General features: G+C 45.2%; 1 protein-coding gene across 3 annotated transcripts in view; it reads left to right on the forward strand.

The window, feature by feature from the left end:
* The first annotated feature begins 3,300 nt into the window (after positions 1–3,300).
* Positions 3,301–19,189, forward strand: part of KATNAL2 (katanin catalytic subunit A1 like 2) — a 71,070-nt gene continuing 55,181 nt past the window's right edge. Inside the window, exons 1-2 of one of the 3 annotated variants that reach the window (XM_077283205.1) lie at positions 3,301–3,459; positions 18,414–18,484. In XM_077283205.1, coding sequence (XP_077139320.1) covers positions 3,409–3,459; positions 18,414–18,484 — 122 coding nt within the window. In that variant the 5' untranslated portion in view covers positions 3,301–3,408. Of the gene's footprint in view, positions 3,460–3,674; positions 3,807–18,413; positions 18,485–19,189 lie in introns of those variants that run through there. The other 2 variants (XM_077283214.1, XM_077283223.1) reach the window with 2 other exon arrangements.

Genomic DNA, 19,189 nt, shown 5'->3' on the forward strand with positions numbered 1-19,189 from the left:
GGACCCCCCTCCAGCACTTCTGTCCATTGTGAATGGAGTGGCATAGCGCCTGGTCAGCTGCTGCTACATTCCCTCTGTACGGGACTGTCCCAGAAAGCGGAGCACAGCGCTGTATGGTGGTCCATATAGAATGTAGATTAGATGACTTGGTTATTTCTCAACATGAGGTTTTATTGTGTTTTTAACGCTGCGGTTTTTGCTGATGCTATAAATAAAGCTGCGTTGTTTTTGATACTTCCTGGTATTTGGCTTTGACAAAACTTTATTGACATACTAAGGTGCGGATTACATGCGGTTTTTATGCGTTTCCCCCTCGGAAACACTAAGAATGTGAGTTTTTTTACCTGCAGATTTTCCACATCTAATGAAAGTCTGTGGGGAAATACTACCCAGATGTCTCAGCGTACCCACAAGAGAAATTGAAACCCGCACCTCAGCTCAGTTTACGAGTAAAAAAGATGCGTTTCTGCAGTGGAAATTGATTAAAAAATGCACCAAAAAACAATCTCCATATGGATTCTAAACCAAACCCCCAAAAGACATAGAATGTGACTAAGGCCGTGGTCACTCTTGCAAGTGCAATGTGAGGAACTCGCATGAGTCTCTCGCCTCAATAATACCCAGCATTGCTGCCGGCGGTTCGGACCGGAGCGTTCAGCTGCATAGAAATACATGGAGCCGCACACTCCGGTGCCGAGTGCCGGGCATTGAGGTGCGAGACTCGTGTGGTTTCTCACATTTCACTTGCAAGTGTGACCCCGACCTAAAAATAAGACTTTTAGGTGTGGAAACTCCCCACCCAGCCGAACGGACGCAGACTAGAGGAATGTGAACATGACGTCTTTTTTTTCCGGCTGTTTTAGGATAACGCCAGCGGTCTTTTACCTGGAGCGGCTGCTCTGGTGGCTTTGCCGTCCTTTTTTTGTGGTGCCACCAACGTCTTTTCTCTGTACTTTGTATTATAGCGGTGGAAGTCACCTGAAGAATGAACGTGTTACTGCTTAGAACAGATTCACAGTTTTCAAAAGCTAAAGTTTGTAAAAGAAGTAACAAAAGCCTGAACATGTGCACAGCAACGTCGTTTTGATATTGCTGTACAATATGTTCTTTTTTTGCAGCAGTAAAAAGATGCTGGTGGCGATGCCGCCGTGAAAAAAATGGCAAAACCGCTGGTGGAGCCGGTTAAATAAAAAAAAGCCATCGGCTTGTTCTTGTATCGGATTTGTGAAGGAAAACTCCAGCAACTCCGCTGTGGGACTGGAGACGCCATGTGTAGGGATGAGCGAAACTGAACTTAAAAGTTTGGGGTTTGTACCGGGCAGTTAGTGTCCGGTGCTAAACGCCAAACACGGACTTCTCCCGGAAGTCCATTGCAATGTTCGGAGTTTTGAGGGAAGAGAGAGAGAAGACAAAAAGAGAGAGAGATAGACCAGAGAAAAGAGAGAAAGTTAAAAGAAAGCGGAGAGAAAGGTAGAGAGAGAAGAGAGAGAAAGAAAGAGACAGGAGAGAGTGAAAGAGAGAGGAGAGGAAAGAGAGAAAGAAAGAAACAGGAGAGGGAGGAGAGAGCGAAAGAAAGAGAGGAGAGAGAGGAAAGAGACAGGAGAGAGAGGAGAGAGCAAAAGAAAGAGACAGGAACGAGAGACAGGAGAGGGAGAGAAAGGAGAGAGGACAGAGAGAGATGGAGAGAGAAAGAAGAGAGGAGAGAGAGAAGGAAGCGAGAGAAAGGAGAGAGAAAGCAGAAAGAGAAGAGAGAGAAAGGAGAGAGGACAGTGAGAGAGATGGAGAGAGAAAGAAGAGATGAGAGAGAAGAGAGTAAGAGAAGAGAAAAAGAGAGTGCGAGAAAGGAGAGAGAGGAGACAGGACAGAAGAGAGAGAAAGAAAGAGACACAGGAGAGAGAAGAGAGAGAAAGGAGAGAGAAAGAGAGAGGAGACAGAAAAGAGCGAAGAGAGCTAGAGAAGAGAGATTAAGAGAAACAAAAGAGATAGAGAGCAAGAGAAGAGAAATACAGACAAAAGGATGAGAGAGGGGAGAGAGCAAAGACAGAGAGAAAGAAGAGAGAGGAGAGAGGAAGCTCGTCCAGGTCTCCATTATTTCCAATGGTGTTCTGGTTCTAGTTCTTTGGATTAAAGGTCGGGTCGGGTACCAGATCCGGAGCCTCCGATGGTCGCTCATCCCTCGCCACGTGCACTAGGGCTGTGAGTGGAGCTCAACGTAGAGTTGGAGGAGGATTCGGAGAGTTTCTGTACACACATGGCCTATCTAAGATCCAGTTCACACTGAGTTTTTTTTTTTCAAGTGTTAAGCAAAAAACCTGAGCACAGCCCCGCACCAACGCACCAAGAGCAAGTTGTGATTTCTAAAAAGAAAAAAAAAAGTTGAAAAATCCCTAAAAAATGAATGTAGCACTTCACTAACTGACTCCCAGCAAACATCTGTCACACAATGGGGACAAAAAAAAATAATACAGGAAAAGCTTTGAGAAAAATTCTGAAATTGTACTGAGCTGCAAAATGAAGGTGTTTTATCATTTCTAAATGCCACATTACATTAGGCCGCGTGCACACGATGAGTTTTTGGGGAACATGGAAGTCACCTATTTTACTTAGCGGGTGCAGAAAATAAATCTGCAACACTAAAAACTCATTCAAAAAGACATACTGATAGGGAATTTAGATTGTGAGCCCCATCGGGGACAGCGATGATAATGTGTGCATAATGTAAAGCGCTGCGGAATATGTTAGCGCTATATAAAAATAAAGATTATTATTATTATATTATTGTGTGCACGTGGCCTAAGAAGCCGGTTATCACCCGTCCTGTGAATTGGTGGGGTCCGATCGCTGAGACCCCCAATCACCAGCACTTCTGCCCCTTATAGATGCGTATTCTCATCCATTCATTGTATAGGACGCTGCAAAAACAAAATAAAACAGAATTTTTTTCAACCCCCTCCTCCCCCTCTTCAGCCTCAAAAAATATATATAAATGCTGCAACATCACAGGTAGACAAAAACTGTGACATAAAAAGAAAAATCATTGTCCTGAAAAATACAAGATGGACTTAAAAAAAAAAAAAAAAATTCTTTTGGCTGTTGGAAAATGAAGAGGAAAAATTTATATTAATAACAGTATAGAAAAAAAAAAAAATCATCATCCTCACAAGGACTGATTGGTCGGTCGCCTGCGGTCGGTGCGATCCGGTATTATTTGACACGCGATAATAAAGTTATTACTATTTCAGCAATGAATGGGTTAAGCGCCCCGCCTCCCCCAGCCTCTGTTCTCTGATTGGCTGAGAGTCGACGCCGTCTCCGCACGCTCTGCTCCTATAGGCCCGCCGACTTGTCACTCTTCGGGACGCTCCTCCCTCCCTGCTCCCGTTCTAGGAGTGATTTTCGGCGCAGGACATGGAGCTCTCCTATCAGGCGGTGAAGACGGCGGCGCAGAGCAGAGAGGCGGTGAGTACCGGGCGGGTATGACGACAGGCTGAGCGGTACTGAGGGAAAAGCACAGCACGTCCGTGCCCCCCAGGGTATGCTGGGAGTTGTAGTCCCTCTGGTACATCAGCGCTCTGGTGTTTCTACGAGTCTCACATGATTGGCATTTTGTTTTTTTTTGTGTTTATAAAGTTTACAAGGGTTGTTATGGTAACGGAGCTGGGTGCATTTCCGGCTGTGGTTGTGCGCCTGCGCGCTGCGGTCACATGAGACTCCTCGGTTGTCACCGAGCAGGTGGCTCCTCTCTGAGGCGAAGCATGGCCGCTCCGTCACCGCTTGTTCTCTAGACAGGACATTTGGTCATACAGGTGTTTAATGAAATATTTATTTGGGATATTACACAGATTGCATCTGTCAATAAAATGTGTGTGACGGAATATTATTTTAAATTGTCATTACTTAGGCGGGGGAGCGGTGGGACTCGCGCACAGCGTGATGATGGAGTTTTCATAAAATTGCGTAAAAGGGATTTTCTTTTAACAATTAAAGGGGTATGACCACAGTCTTTGCCACATAGATGTCTGATAGATGGAGGTCACATAGGATTCCTATATTGGATGAGTCCCATGTGGAAATATATTTTATTCAATGTGAAGTGGAAGCGTCAAGGAGGAACAGCTCACCGTGAGGATATATGGAGCGTGCGTCCGATAGGATGGGGCCAATGTCATTACAAATGGGTTGTAGCTGCCTGCAGCCTTACATCACCAAGCACAATGCCGAGCCTTGGATGGAGTGGTGTAAAGCCGCCGCCACTGGACTCTGAAGGGAACGTGTTCTGCGCACTGACGGGCAGATCTGGATTTGGTGAATGTTGGGCTACAGAATGCACAGCGCCTGTAATAACGTGGTAGGAGGGGGGTGATGGTCTGGGGCTGTCTGGTCCCTTATTTACAGCAATGGGTAATGTTGACCCTTTAAAAAGAGGTTGTCTCAACTTCTTAAAGGGGTTATCCTCTACCCGGACAACCCCTTCTGAATCCCTATGTACTCCCCTCCGGTGCCGGCGCCCTTCCAGCGGTGTGTCAGCACTGGCTCTTCCGGGGCTCACGTGACAATGTGTCATGCAATCCCTGTGGCCAATCAGTGCCTGCTTCACTCTCCCCTCCCATACACAAATCAGCATCCCCCCATCCACCCCTCCGGATGTCAATTACAGCTGTAGGAAGCCGGCGCTGATTGGCTGCAGGGATTGCATAAAATGTCATAAGTGTTATTATTTTATGAGGGGGAATATAAGGATTCAGCAAGGGTATTCCGAGTGGTGGACCACCCCTTTAAATGGATAAAACTGCAAAGTTCTCATAAAAGCAAGCAACTTTTCAATTTACCTCTTATTAAAATTCTTGTCCATTCTCAAGTACATGGCTACTTTTAATCTTATAATTTACTGCTCATTGCCTAGGTTACCGACCACCTCTGCTGTCTTATCAGCTCCATGCTATAAAGCTCTGAAGCCGGCCGGTCACTGGATCACACTGCTTGCAGCATGGGAGAATGACCGTGTCACTGCTCCAACCTGTCAGTCATCAGGAGCGCACCGCACCCCGGCAGGCAGGAAGTCAGAGGCTGGGGAGCGCTGTGCTCCTGAAGATATGTTACACAATTTTAGACAGTGCACGGACTGGCTTCAGGTTTTCCCAGCCTGGCAGCCTCATAGAAATATATGACGCAGTCATGCTCGGATTTCAGAGACCCGCAGCCAGTCCGTGCATTGTTGTCTCCATGAGCCCTAAGGTCACATACCCATCACCGGGAAAAAAAGTTCCGATTTCAGTCCAGAACAGTATGACACTAGTCTTTAGCCAAAAAGAGTGCCCATGTGGTAAGGGCTGCGGGGTCCGTGAAGACACATGGGCGGTGGATCAGTGGTGAGTCTGACCAGTTTAAGACCTTGTGCTTTCTTTTCTAAGAAGTTCTTGCCTGCAGAAAGAAATTATGATGTGGGGAACCGGGAGCTTCTGGCCATTAAATTGGCGTTTGAAGAATGGAGGCATTTTTTGGAGGGGGCGATTCACTGAATCACTGTAATTATGGACCACAAATTTGGCCTACATTGAGTCTGCTAAGAGGCTGACCCCTAGGCAGGCTAGATGGTCACTTTTTTTTCACGATTCTAATTCTCGATCACCTTCCAGCCGGGTTCTAAAAATATTAAGGCGGATTCTTTGTCTCGTAGTCTAGACCCAATATCTCCTCCCGAACCTCCTTCCTCCTTTCTTAAACATGGTGTGGTTGTGGCTGGGATTTCCGCTGGGTTGGAGCAGGAGATTTGTGAAGCTCAGTCTCTGGGGCCTCCATCCAGGCCCATTAATAAGCTTTTTGTACCTGTTCAGTTTTGTCTCGGAGTGCTCCGGGAGTTCAACGACTCAGCCCTTAGTGGACACCCTGGGATCTCGGCCACCTGTAAATCCATTGCTAGATTGTTTTGGTGGTCGTCGTTGTCCTCGGATGTTGTGAGGTTTGTGTCTGCCTGTGAGGTATGTGCTCATACCAAAAACTCCCATAAGCGGCCGGCCAGGGAATTGGTGCCTTTGCCCATTCCAGATAGACCATGGACTCATCTGTCCATGGATTTCATCACCGATCTTTCTCCTAATGGTAATACTGTCATCTGGGTGGCCGTGGACAGATTTAGTAAGCAGGCGCATTTTGTGCCTTTGACAGCTTTTCCCAATGGTGAAACTCTATCCAGATTGTTTGTGGAACATGTGGTACGGTTGCATGGTGTGTCTTTGAGTGTGGTCCTGGATAGGGGGGTACAGTTTTTCTCCCAAGTTTTGGAGATCGATTTGTAGAAGGTTAGGTATTTGTTTGACTTTTTGTCCGCTTATCGTCTGGAGACTAATGGTCAAACTGAGAGGACAAATCAGTCTCTGGAGCAAATTTTGCGATGTCTAACCGCTGCCCAGCAGGATGATTGGTGTTCTTCTTTACCTTTGGCAGAATTTTCTTTTAATAACTGCATCAATCACTCCACGGGCACCTCCCCGTTTTTCTGCAATTATGGTTTCCACCCTCATTTTGGGGAATTTTCTCGATTTAGATTCTGGGTGTCCCGGGGCAGATATGGCTATCCGGCAGTTGGGGGAGGTGTGGAAGGAGATCCAGAAGGACATTGGGGAGGCTCAGGGCAAATTTAAATATTTTGCTGACAAAAGACGGTCAATGGGGCCTGTATTCCGGTAAGGGATAAGGTTTGCTTATCTACCAGGAATATTAGACTTAACCCCTTAACGACCGCCGATACGCCTTTTAACGGCGGCCGCTAAGGGTACTTAAACCACAGCGCCGTTAATTAACGGCGCTGTGGAAAAAGTGAATAGCGCCCCCCAGAGTCGGATTTTCTCTGGGGTCTCGGTTGCCGAGGGTAGCCGAGACCCCAGAGAACATGATTCGGGGGTTTTTTACCGACCCCCGAGTTGCGATCGCCGGTAATTAACCGTTTACCGGCGGTCGCAACAAAAAAAAAAAAACGCGATGTGCCGTTTAATTTCTCTGTCCTCCGATGTGATCGCACATCGGAGGACAGAGAAATAGGGTCCCCGATGGCCCCCAATAGCCCCCCGATACTTACCTACCTCCCCCGGTGCTCCTCGTGGGTCCCCATGGGCGCCGCCATCTTTTTTCCGGGAAAAAATGGCGGGCGCACGCGCAGTACGCCCGCCGCCCGGCACCCGGAAGATCTTTGGGGTCTCGGCTGCCGGGGGTAGCCGAGACCCCAAAGAACATGATCGGGGTCGGTTTGCACCGACCCCTGTTTTGCGATCGCCGGTAATTAACAGTTTACCGGCGACCGCAAAAAAAAAAAAAAAAAGCGATCTGTATTTCTCTGTCCTCTGATGTGATCACACATCAGAGGACAGAGAAATAGGGGGATTCGGGGACCCTAAAATACTCACCCGGTGTCCCTGGGTCCTCTTCTGTCTTCTCCTGCCAGCCGGCTTTTTCCTTATGGCGGGCGCATGCGCAGTGCGCCCGCCATCTGCTGCCATCTGCCGGCCGGCAGGAGAAGACGAGTTGGGGCTAAAATTAGGGTTAGAGTTAGGGTTAGAGTTAGGGTTAGGGTTAGGGCTAGAGTTAGGGTTAGGGTTAGAGTTAGGGTTAGGGTTAGAGTTAGGGTTAGGGCTAGAGTTAGGGTTAGGGTTAGAGTTAGGGTTAGAGTTAGGGTTAGAGTTAGGGTTAGGGTTAGGGCTAGAGTTAGGGCTAGAGTTAGGGTTAGGGTTGGGGCTAAATTTAGGGTTAGGGCTAGGGTTAGGGTTAGGCTACTTTCACACTAGCGTTTTTTGGCTTCCGTCGCAATGCGTCGGAGAAAAAACGCATCCAGCAAAAGTGCTTGCAGGATGTGTTTTTTCTCCATTGGCTTGCATTAGCGACGCATTGCGACGGATTGCCACATGTCGCATCCGTCGTGCGACGGATGCGTCGTGCTTTGGCGGACCGTCGGCACAAAAAAAGCTACATGTAACTTTTTTGTGCGACGTGTCCGCCATTTCCGACCCTGCATGCGCGGCCGGAACTCCGCCCCCGCCTCCCCTCACAATGGGGCAGCGGATGCGTTGAAAAAACAGCATCCGCTGCACCCGTTGTGCGGCGCTTACAACGCTAGCGTCGGTACGTCGGCCCGGCACACTGCGATGGGCCGAGTACGACGCTAGTGTGAAAGTAGCCTTAGGCTTCTATCACACTTGCGTCGGTACGGGGCGGTCGCAATGCATCGGCCCGACGTACCGACGCACGTTGTGAAAATTGTGCACAACGTGGGCAGCGGATGCAGTTTTTCAACGCATCCGCTGCCCAGTCTATGTCCTGGGGAGGAGGGGGCAGAGTTACGGCCACGCATGCGCGGAAATGGCGGACGCGACGTACAAAAAAAAGGTTACATTGAACTTTTTTTGTGACGACGGGGCTAAAGTTATGGTTAGGGTTGGGGCTAAAGTTAGGGTTAGGGTTGGGGCTAAAGTTAGGGTTAGAGTTGGGATTAGGGTTTGGATTAGGGTTGGGATTAGGGTTACGTTTGGGATTAGGGTTAGGGGTGTGTTGGATTTAGGGTTTTGATTAGGGTTATGGTTAGGGTTGAGATTAGGGCTGTTTTGGGGTTAGGGTTGTGATTATCGTTAGGGTTGTGATTAGGATTATGGATCGGGTTAAGATTAGGGTTAGGGGTGTGTTGGAGTTAGGGTTGGAGTTATAATTTGGGGGTTTCCACTGTTTAGGTACATCAGGGGGGTCTCCAAACACGACAGCCAATTTTGCGCTAAAAAAGTCAAATGGTGCTCCCTCCTTTCTGAGCTCTGCCGTGCGCCCAAACAGTGGTTTACCCCCACATATGGGGCATCAGCGTACTCGGGATAAATTGGACAACAACTTTTGGGGTCCAATTTCTCCTGTTACCCTTGTGAAAATAAAAACTTGGGGGCTAAAAATCTTTTTTTGTGGGAAAAAAAAATATTTTTTTATTTTCACTACTCTGCATTATAAACTTCTGTGAAGCACTTGAGCATTCAAAGTTCTCACCACATATCTAGATAAGTTCCTTAGGGGGTCTAGTTTCCAAAATTTGGTCACTTGTGGGGGGTTTCTACTGTTTAGGTACATCAGGGGCTCTGCAAACGCAACATAACACCCACAGACAATTCTATCAAAGTCTGAATTCCAAAATGGCGCTCCTTCTCTTCCGAGCTCTGCCGTGCGCCCAAACAGTGGTTTACCCCCACATATTGGGTACCAGCATACTCAGGACAAATTGGACAACAACTTTTGGGGTCCAATTTCTCTTGTTACCCTTGTGAAAATAAAAATTTGGGGGCTAAAAAAATCTTTTTTGTGGGAAAAAAAAATATTTTTTATTTTCTCGACTCTGCATTATAAACTTCTGTGATGCACTTGGGCATTCAAAGTTCTCACTACACATCTAGATAAGTTCCATGGGGGGTCTAGTTTCCAAAATGGGGTCACTTTTGGGGGGTTTCTACTGTTTAGGCACATCAGGGGCTCTCCAAACGCGACATGGCGTCCGATCTCAATTCCAGTCAATTTTGCATTGAAAAGTCAAATGGCGCTCCTTTGCTTCCGAGCTCAGCCATGCACCCAAACAGTGGTTTACCCCCACATACGGGGTGTCGGCGTACTCAAGACAAATTGTATAACAACTTCTGGTGTCCATTTTCTCCTGTTACCCTTGGTAAAATAAAAATTTGGAGGCAAAAAGATCATTTTTGTAGAAAAAATGCGATTTTTTTTTTTTTTTATTTTCACGGCTCTACGTTATAAACTTCTGTGAAGCACCTGGGGGTTTAAAGTGCTCACCACACATCTAGATAAGTTCCTTAAGGGGTCTAGTTTCCAAAATGGTGTCATTTGTGGGGGGTCTCCACTGTTTAGGCACATCAGCGGCTCTCCAAACGTGACATGGCGTCCGATCTCAATTCCAGCCAATTCTACATTGAAAAAGTAAAACGACACTCCTTCTCTTCCAAGCTCTGCGGTGCGCCCAAACAGTGGTTTACCCCCACATATGGGGTATTGACGTACTCAGGAGAAATTGCACAACAACTTTTGTGGTCTAATTTCTCCTGTTACCCTTGTGAAAATAAAAATTTGGGGGCAAAAATATCATTTTTGTAGAAAAAATGCGATTTTTTTATTTTCACGGCTTTACGTTATAAACTTCTGTGAAGCACTTGGGGGTTCAAAGTGCTCACCACACATCTAGATAAGTTCCTTGGGGGGTCTAGTTTCCAAAATGGTATCACTTGTGGGGGGTTTCCACTGTTTAGGCACATCAGGGGCTCTCCAAACGCGACATGGCATCCGATCTCAATTCCAGCCAATTCTGCATTGAAACAGTCAAACGGTGCTCCTTCACTTCCAAGCTCTGCGGTGCGCCCAAACAGTGGTTTACCTCCACATATGGGGTATCGGCGTACTCAGGAAAAATTGCACAACAAAATTTGTGGTTAAATTTCTGTTTTTACACTTGTGAAAATTTAAAAAAATGGTTCTGAAGTAAAATGTTTGCAAAAAAAAGTTAAATGTTCATTTTTTTCTTCCACATTGTTTCAGTTCCTGTGAAGTACGTAAAGGGTTAATAAACTTCTTGAATGTGGTTTTGAGCAGCTTAAGGGGTGCAGTTTTTAGAATGGTGTCACACTTGGTTATTTTCTATCATATAGACCCCTCAAAATGACTTCAAATGAGATGTGGTCCCTAAAAAAAAATGGTGTTGTAAAAATGAGAAATTGCTGGTCAACTTTTAACCCTTATAACTCCCTAACAAAAAAAAAAATTGTTTCCAAAATTGTGCTAATGTAAAGTAGACATGTGGGAAATGTTATTTATTAACTATTTTTTTGACATATCTCTCTGATTTAAGGGCATAAAAATACAAAGTTTGAAAATTGCAAAATTTTAAAAATTTTCGCCATATTTCCATTTTTTTCATAAATAATCGCAAGTAATATCGAAGAAATGTTACCACTAACTTGAAGTACAATATGTCACGAAAAAACAGTCTCAGAATCAGTGGGATCCGATAAAGCGTTCCAGAGTTATAACCTCTTAAAGTGACACTGGTCAGAATTGTAAAAATTGGCTCGGTCATTAAGTACCAAATTGGCTCTGTCACTAAGGGGTTAAAGTTCCTTCTGCAAACTTGGGGCCTAAGTTCCTTGGTTCTTATGAGATTATGGAAGTGGTCAGTCCTGTGGCTTTCCGTTTGCGCCTTCCACTGTCTCTACGGATCTCCCATGTATTCCATAAAGCCCTTTTGAAACCGTTGGGGTCTTCCATTGAGGGGTCTTCATCTTCCCGCCACCGGTCTCAGTGGATGGCCACGATGAGTATGAACGGAACGGATTGTGGACTCTCGGATGGTTCCTCGTTCTCTTCACTATCTTGTTCATTGGAAGGGTTATGGTACTGAGGACCGGTCGTGGGTTCCGTCGCGATCGGACCATGCGGACCGGTTTGTCTGGGCCTTTCATGCCAGATATCCAGGGAAACCTGGAGCTCCTGTGTTCCCCCGTTGAGAGGAGGGTACTGTCATGATCCAGGTCAGGTTTTACTTCAGGCTCTCTCTTTCCTGACCTGGTCATGCGCGGGTTAACCTTTCCTGCCTCTCTCTGGTGTATGGGTGGCTATTTCCCTGCTCTGTTGTTGGCAGCTGATGTCAGTGATATAGTTCATGTCTTCCACTAGAGCAGCTAACCTAGCGTACCCTGAGTGTCTCCTTTGCTACCTGTCTGCCTGTATTCATATTTGCCCCATACCTGACCTCTAACTTAGTGCGTCCTGTGTGTCTGTTCCCCGCTGTGTATGACCTGGCTTGATTTCTGACCTGCCCTTCCATCTTGCGTTCCTGTTTTGGATTGTCTCCTCTGGCTCTGATCTTTGGCGTGTTTCTGGCTGTGTTTTCGTCTCGTCCTCTTGGTACCGCGCTCTTGACTGGCTTCTGACCCCTGGCTTAGTTCAGACCTTGCTTCTGTCTTCTCCTCTGATACTGCATTCCCGGCTGTTGCTGATTTAGCTTGTCCGACCTCTCTACTGCCCCCTAGCGGTGTTTGCCCAGCTCTTCAGATCTTCGTTTCAGGTGAGCTCCTGTTACCTCCCTTCCGCTCCCCCTGGTGGTTGTCCCCGTATTGCACAGCAAAAGTCTAATTTTTTAATGATTTTTTGTGCTGTTTTTCTTTTATCTTTACTCTCGATATATATATATATATATATATATATATATATATATGTGAGTACAATATATAATCAGTGCTTTGTGTATGTAGTTTACTGTACGTTTGTTGTTTTTTTTTGTTTTTTAGTAAATAAAATCCTTTCTGAAAAAATAATCTGTGGGATCCCCCATGTCCTTTGAAAAGCCGGTAATTCATCTGCCACGTAAAGTAGAATCACAGCGTGACCCGACAGAATAGAATAGATATATACACATAGAATAGATAGATATAAAGATGCACGTGACATATACAATTAGTACACTGTGTGTGCAGCTTTTTGTACATGTATTTTATTACTGAATAAATTTACTTTGTGAAATAAAAAAAAATGGTGTGTGATTCCCCAACATTTTTCACTAACCAGCAGAGGGAAAGCTGACAGCTTGGGGCAGATGTTTATAGCCTGGGAAAGGGGTAATACGGGTCCATGGAGCTTCCCAGGCTATTAATATCAGCTCACAGCTGTATACTTAGCCTTTCTTTGTTATTAAAATGGGGGACCCCCTCGAAAAATGATGTAGGGTCACCCTATAATTGATAACCAGCAAAGTATACAGCTGTGAGCTGATATTAATAGCCTGGGAATCTCCATGGGTATTACCTCCTTCCCAGGCTATAAATATCATCCACCAGCCATTGGCTTTCCCTCTGCTGGTTAATAAAATGTCGGCGGATCCCACACCATTTTTTTTCAGAAAATAAATTTATTCAGTAATAAAATACATGTACAGTAAGCTGCACACACAGTGTACTAATTGTATGTGTCGCTGACATCTTTATATCTATGTATTCTATCCTGTCGGATCACCCTGTGACTTTACGCGACAGATGAATTTGCAGCTTTTCAAAGGACATTAGTGTGTGAAAATCAGACGACACTTGCATTTTTTTTTCTCGCACCCATTGACTTGCACTGTCGAGTCTCGTCCAAGGTATGAGGACAATCGCAGCATGCTGACATTTTTTTTTCTTCTGATCTGAGCTGAAAAAAAAAAATCGCAGATGAGCAGGGTCTCCTAGACTAACATTGGTCAGAGTGCAATCCATTTTTTCTATCAGATTGCACACGTCCGTTTTCCTAGCAAATGAGTATGAGCCCTAAGTCTGATAGAGCAGGTTTCCATCTTGATAGATTGCCTTGTTACTGGCAGATGGGCTCAAACATTTTGATCAAACCCCTGGTCTTAGTACCTCGATTTTGTAAGTATAACCTGCATTTCAAGATGCTTGTATTAATTGTGCACATAACCTAAAGTTTTATGTTCACATGTGGCATTTTTGCAAAGTTTTTTTTTTTCATCTGCTTCAGTGTTGGCAGGGAAAGCGCTGTGTAAAATAACTGCGTTTTTATTTGCATTTTTTTTGCCATGCATTAAAATGGGTGAAAAACGCTGAAGGAATGGATGCGCTGCAGATGTGAGAGAAACACTTTGATGGTTCAAATCCTCAAGGGAAAAAATAAGGAGCGAGTGAACGAGATTTTAGAATCATATTCACTTTCTTGCTGTTTTTTTCCCCAAGGCAAAAATATGCGGTAAACTTCGTAGCAAAAATGTCACATGTGAAGAAACCCTTAGAGAGTCCTGTGTGCTGCTGCACTCGTTCCCTTGCTCGCTATAGCAATGCAGCCGCAGCGTCCTGTCTGCTCATGTCGTTACGATAACGTAGGATCCACCATTCACAATATGTGATGTCACAGCTCACCACCTCCTCCTCCTGTAGAATTACTGATAACACCTCTATATACAGAAGATAACACAGGATCCACCATTCACAACAGGTGATGTCACAGCTCACCTCCTCCTCCTGTACAATGACTGATAACACCTCTTTGTACAGTAGATAACACAAGATCCACCATTCACAATAGGTGATATCATAGCTCACCTCCTCCTGTACAATGACTGATGACACCTCTATATACAGTAGATAACACAGGATCCACCATTCACAATAGGTGATATCACAGCTCACCTCCTCTTCCTGTACAATGACTGATGACACCTCTATATACAGTAGATAACACAGGATCCACCATTCACAATAGGTGATGTCACAGCTCACCTCCTCCTTCTGTACAATGACTAATAATACCTCTATATACAGTAGATAACACAGGATCCACCTGTTGTGAATTCTGCTTTTGGGCTCCCTCCGGTGGTTGTAGGTGGTAATGCAGTTGGCCCTGAGTTGCCGTCCTGGTCAGGTGTATCTGCTGATTGCAGTTCTGACTGGGGTATTTAGGCGTGCAGGATTCATTAGTCCTTGCCAGTTGTCAATTGTTGGGAGGTTTAGGACCTCTGCCTTTCTGCCAAATCAGCAAAGATAAGTGTCTGTTTTTTTTTTTCCTGTGGCACACATGTTGTGTGCTTCACAATTCAGTGCTATTCTTTGTGTTTTCTTGTCCAGCTTAGATTGTGTCAGTATTTTCTCAGTCTTGCTGGATTCTCTGGAGTGGCAGATATACATTCCATGTCTTTAGTTAGATTGTGGAACTTTTTGTATTATCTGCTGTGGATATTTTTGGAAGGGTTTTAATACTGACCGCCTAGTAATCTGTCCTATCCTTTCCTATTTAGCTAGAGTGGCCTCTTTTGCTAAATCCTGTTTTCTACCTGCGTGTGTCTATTCCTCTCCTACTCACAGTCATTATTCGTGGGGGGCTGCCTATTCTTTGGGGGTCTGCTCTGAGGCAAGCTAGCATTCCTATTTCCATCTATAGGGGTATCAAGTCCTCCGGCTGTGTCGAGGTGTCTAGGGCATGTTAGGCACACCCCACGGCTACTTCTAGTTGCGGTGTTAGTTCAGGAGTTCCACCGACTCCAGAGAAAGTTTCATGCGGCTCCAAGGTCACCAGATCATAACATCCACCATTCACAATAGGTGATGTCACAGCTCACCTCCTCCTCCTGTACAATGACTGATAACACCTCTATATACAGTAGATAGCACAGGATCCACCATTCACAATAGCTGATGTCACAGCTCACCTCCTCCTCCTGTACAATGACTGATAACACCTCTATATACAGTAGATAGCACAGGATCCACCATTCACAATAGCTGATGTCACAGCTCACCTCCTCCTCCTGTACAATGACTGATAACACCTCTATATACAGTAGATAACACAGTATCCACTATTCAAAATAGCTGATGTCACAGCTCACCTCCTCCTGTACAATGACTGATAACACCTCTATTTACAGTAGATAACACAGGATCCACCATTCATAATAGGTGATGTCACAGCTCACCTCCTCCTCTTGTACAATGACTGACAACACCTCTAATATACCGTAGATAATACAGAATCCACCATTCACAATAGGTGACGTCACAGCTCACCTCCTCCTCCTGTACAATGACTGATAACACCTCTATATACAGTAGATAACACAGGATCCACCATTCACAATAGGTGATGTCACAGCTCACCTCCTCCTCCTGTACAATGACTGATAACACCTCTATATACAGTAGATAACAGGATCCACCATTCACAATAGGTGATGTCACAGATCACCTCCTCCTCCTGTACAATGACTGATAACACCTCTATATACAGTAGATAACACAGGATCCACCATTCACAGTAGCTGATATCACAGCTCACCTCCTCCTCCTCCTGTACAATGACTGATAACACCTCTATATACAGTAGATAACAGGATCCACCATTCACAATAGGTGATGTCACAGATCACCTCCTCCTCCTGTACAATGACTGATACCCAGGGCCGGACTGGCCATAGGGCACTTCTGGCAAATGCCAGAAGGGCCGGTGCCAGTGGTGGGCCGCTCAATCCGCCGCCCCCGCCGTCGCATTCAACTATACCGGCGTATAGACGCCGGTACAGTTGAATGCAATGATGGAGGAGAGAGCGTCTACAGACGCTCCTCTCCCATCATTCCCCGCTCTGCCTCTGACACTGCGGGTGCGCGATGATGTCATATCATCGCACACCTGCTGTGTCCCGGGCAGACTGCAGCTGCTGAGACAGGAGCAGGAACCAGGAAGCAACGCTGGGCACGAGGAGAGGTGAGGAGAGTTTTTTTTTTTTTCTGGACTGTGGGGCCATTCTCGGAGGAGGTGAGGGGAGGAAGAGAAGAGATGTGGGCTGTATATAGTTCTCTGTGGGCTGTGCTCTGTGCTGTATACTGCTGTGGGCTGTATATAGTTCTCTGTGGGCTGTGCTCTGTGCTGTATACTGCTGTGGGCTGTATATAGTTCTCTGTGGGCTGTGCTCTGTGCTGTATACTACTGTGGGCTGTATATAGTTCTCTGTGGGCTGTGCTCTGTGCTGAATACTGCTGTGTGGGCTGTGTTATCTACTACGCGAGCTGTGCTATAGTATGCAGGCTGTGCTGTATACTATGCGGTTTGTGCTATATAATATGCGGGCTTTGCTATATACTATGGGGAGTATATTATATTCTATGGGGGAGGCCATGTTATGTACTATGTGGCTGTGTTATATACTATTGTGGGGGTATATTATATTCTATGGGGGAGGCTGCGTTATATACTATGGGGGGCTGCATTATATTCTATGGGGGGCTACATTATATATTATGGGGAGGTGGGCTGTATTATATTCTATGGGGTTACATACTCTGGGGTGGCTGCATTATACTCTGTGGGGTGGCTGCATTATACTCTGGGGTGGCTGCATTATACTCTGGGGTGGCTGCATTATACTCTGGGGTGGCTGCATTATACTATATGTGGGCTGCATTATACTGTATCGAGGACTATGGGGAATACGTTATACTATATGAAGAACTATGGGGTGCATTATACTATGGGAAGTGAATTGTACTACATGGATGACTGTGGCGGTGCATTATACTATATGGAGCACTATGAGGATTGTATTATGCTATATGGAGGACTATGAGGATTGTATTATGCTATATGGAGGACTATGAGGAGTGTATTATACTATGTGGAGGACTGAGCAGTGTATTTTAATATATGGAGGACTATAGGGAGTGTATTATACTATATGGAGGACTGTGGAGCACATTATAATATATGGAGGACTATGGGGTGTATTTTACTAAACAAGTAAAATGCTGCATATTCGGATTGTTTTTGCTGGAACAAAAAGCCTTGTTGTCAGCAGCACATTGCCAGTGTAAACTGTAGATGTGCTGCTGAAAACATGATACTGTATGGTGATCTATTAGTGATCGTTCTGTCTCATCATTATTCCTCAGCTGGTGGAAAGAGGCCGGGAAACAAGCGTTGAACAACTTCAGTATTGTCGATCAAACTCGTTTAGCGGCCTGAACTCAGCGCACGTAAATACAACAGAAAGGCTTCTGTGTGATGTGCAATATGTTAGCATTTGGGGACCCATTTTAAACTTTGCCTAGGGCCCCACTTTGCCTAAAACCGGCCCTGCCTACAAGTGTACAAAGATATTATACAGTCACCATGTGACAAGTGGGCCTGTGTAACTTCAAATGCCAGGGCTGAATTTTAGTCCCAGTCCGGCCCTGCTGATACCTCTATATACAGTAGATAACACAGGATTCACCATTCACAATAGCTGATGTCACAGCTCACCTCCTCCTCTTGTACAATGTCTGATTTGTTTTTTGCAGCGGGTGCAGGTAAGTATAGGAGAATCCTGATCTGCGGAGCTGCTCTGTTCTTACCCTACATGTATTGGAGACTCTCCCGCCTTCTCGCTCTCATTAATAAACTTTGCTTAATGACTTCTGCACTTAACAGTCTTAATTGCTTGTTTTTCTATTTACAGTTTTCCTTCCTTTTTTGCCTATTTTTTTGTGCACTAATTATTTGTAGCAGTTTGTTTTAATGGACTCATTAGTTTTCATGCATTATCTTAGTTAACGCTCAGGCGTTTTAGCTGCAGAGTGATAATCGCCGCTCTCCTCGTGCTCATTACTCGCTCCGATTATACAGTATCTCCAAATTGACTATATATAAAGTTAAAGCCACGGTAACTGGAAACTCTTAGCTTTTCGTCTCTGGTGAGGTTGGTATAAACTGTGTTTTCTGGGAATATGACCACCACAATAGCCTCTATCCAACTTTTCCATAGTCCTGAAAGGCATTTTTACTGAGTTGTGTTGCGATAAATCCTGGAGCCGTAGATAAGTTTGGCGATGGGTTTCTTCAACCACTTTACATAAATATGTCTCGTGTCCTTCTAGGATGAGCAGCGGACGGACGCTCGGAGGAAGAACCTGCTCATACTCATCATGCATTACATGCTGCAGGAGGGGTGGGTATTGCACTGTGTCCACATATGTAGGGCATGATATCCGATTCTTGGAGGGGTCGTCCAACATTACGATATCCCTTGAATAGGTCGGTAATATCAGATCATTGGGGTCCAACTCCCAGACCCTGGTGCAGCGTCATTCCCCCACCGATCTGATATTGATGACCTATCTGTGTTGTAATCCTGGAAATCAACTTTAAGGATCCTTTCATTTATAGAAATGTTCCACTGGATTTTTTAAAAAAATGGGAAAGGGAATGTGTCATCGGAAAACATCCATTTGCTTAAATTTGGTTTTTACTGTATACGTATTGTATGCATTTTTTTTACATTATACAATTTTAAAAAAGTAGGACTTTTGCAGCTTTCACAATGGCCACTAGGCTGATACTGGACTTCAACTTTGTGCTCTGTTTAGATCACTTCTCAGCAGTTTCATTATCATCATAGACAGGATTACAATAAATGATAACAGCTCTGTATATAGTAGATAACACAGCATCCACCATTCACAATAGGTGATATCACAGCTCACCTCCTCCTCCTGTACAATGACTGATAACACCTCTATATACAGTAGATAACACAGGATCCACCATTCACAATACAATAGGTGATGTCACAGCTCACCTCCTCCTCCTGTACAATGACTGATCACACCTCTATATACAGTAGATAACACAGAATCCACCATTCACAATAGAT

The sequence above is a fragment of the Ranitomeya variabilis genome, chromosome 1 (genome assembly GCF_051348905.1).
Source record: "Ranitomeya variabilis isolate aRanVar5 chromosome 1, aRanVar5.hap1, whole genome shotgun sequence".
In the NCBI taxonomy this organism is placed as follows: domain Eukaryota; kingdom Metazoa; phylum Chordata; class Amphibia; order Anura; family Dendrobatidae; genus Ranitomeya; species Ranitomeya variabilis.